Source organism: Cynara cardunculus, unplaced genomic scaffold, assembly GCF_001531365.2.
Source record: "Cynara cardunculus var. scolymus isolate 2C unplaced genomic scaffold, CcrdV1 Un_Scaffold_1190, whole genome shotgun sequence".
Lineage (NCBI taxonomy): Eukaryota > Viridiplantae > Streptophyta > Magnoliopsida > Asterales > Asteraceae > Cynara > Cynara cardunculus.
Window position 1 is genome coordinate 35455 of NW_020200699.1, and position 1187 is coordinate 36641.

General features: G+C 33.9%; 1 protein-coding gene across 6 annotated transcripts in view; it reads right to left on the reverse strand.

Moving 5' to 3' along the window:
* LOC112502300 (translation initiation factor eIF-2B subunit beta-like) overlaps positions 1 to 736 on the reverse strand; it is a 9524-nt gene extending 8788 nt beyond the window's left edge. For 5 of the 6 annotated variants that reach the window (XR_003067659.1, XM_025106178.1, XM_025106173.1 and 2 more), the window contains exons 1-2: positions 499 to 666; positions 262 to 416 (exon numbers count right to left, since the gene is read on the reverse strand). Coding sequence is in view for 5 of the 6 variants with exons in the window: in XM_025106178.1 (XP_024961946.1) it covers positions 262 to 416; positions 499 to 551 (208 nt within the window). In the remaining variant the exon portion in view is untranslated. The other variant, XM_025106175.1, reaches the window with a different exon arrangement.
* Positions 737 to 1187: the final 451 nt, after the last annotated feature.

The window sequence follows — 1187 nt, forward strand, 5'->3', positions numbered from 1 at the left end:
TATGTAGGGTTGTGTTCACGTGAGACCAGCTGCCTATTTTCGTGAGACCACATGTTTACACTTAAATGAACCTTCACGGTGTTTTCCTGTGAAGTTTCAAGTCTAAAAATGGTCTCACATAAGAGGCGGGTCTGACATGATCTCAAGTCTCTCCTTTTATATATATTTCATCAACAGCATTTGATTTGACACTGGAGTCCACATGTTCCTCAACACAACAATCATCAGATTATTTGACAATACTCTGCAAAACAAACTAACCCACAGGATTAGCAGCAACAAGCTGCTCTCCAATAGCCTTAATGGCATCAACAAGAGCCCCAGCTTGGTTTGTGTTGGGAATACGCTGCTGCGATATCACAGTACGGAGAAGCTCTGCAGTCAGCTTGGCTGTGCCCTTTGAACCCTCAATCTTACTGCCCATCATACAATTAACACATTAAATATAGTAACAATAAACAGTAAGTCAAATAAAACAAACGAGTAATTAGCACTTACCGTCTTTTAAGCTTGTTTAAGAAATCATGAACCAGTGCATGTGTGTCCAGCATGATTACTGTCGATGTCAAACTTGCATCAAAACAAAGTACGTGAGATTCTTGCAACAAACATGATAATGAGAGAGCCAATAGATGGTTATCACTGTGTGTATCGAGTGTGAATGTGTTATATGTACCTGTAGATGGAATTAGGGATTTAGGGCAAGATGGGGAAGAAATATGTTGTTTTGGGGGGTGGGGGTTTGCGAAAAGATTTAAAGATAAATAAATTTCAACAAAATATTAAATATAATAGGGAAAAGTCCAATAAAACCCTATTAACTTTAGTGTTTTGATTGATTAAGTCCTTGAATTATTTTTTGGAACAAATAAATCATTGGACTTTTGAAAACTTGTTAAATAAATTCTTAAACTTTCTTAAACCTGTTAAATAGGTCATCATTCTTTAAAAATATAACTTGTAACCTGGGTAACAGGTAAACCAAACAAATTAAAAAAATGGAAAAGTCTAAAAAAACTCAATTAACTTTAATGTTTGGAATGATTAATTATTTGAATAATTTTTTGGAACAAATAAATCGTTGGACATTTTAAAACCTGTTAAATAACTCCTTGAACTTTCTAAAACTTGTTAGATACATCCTTATAACCTATAAAATTGGTTAATGTGGTAAAATAATGAAAAAA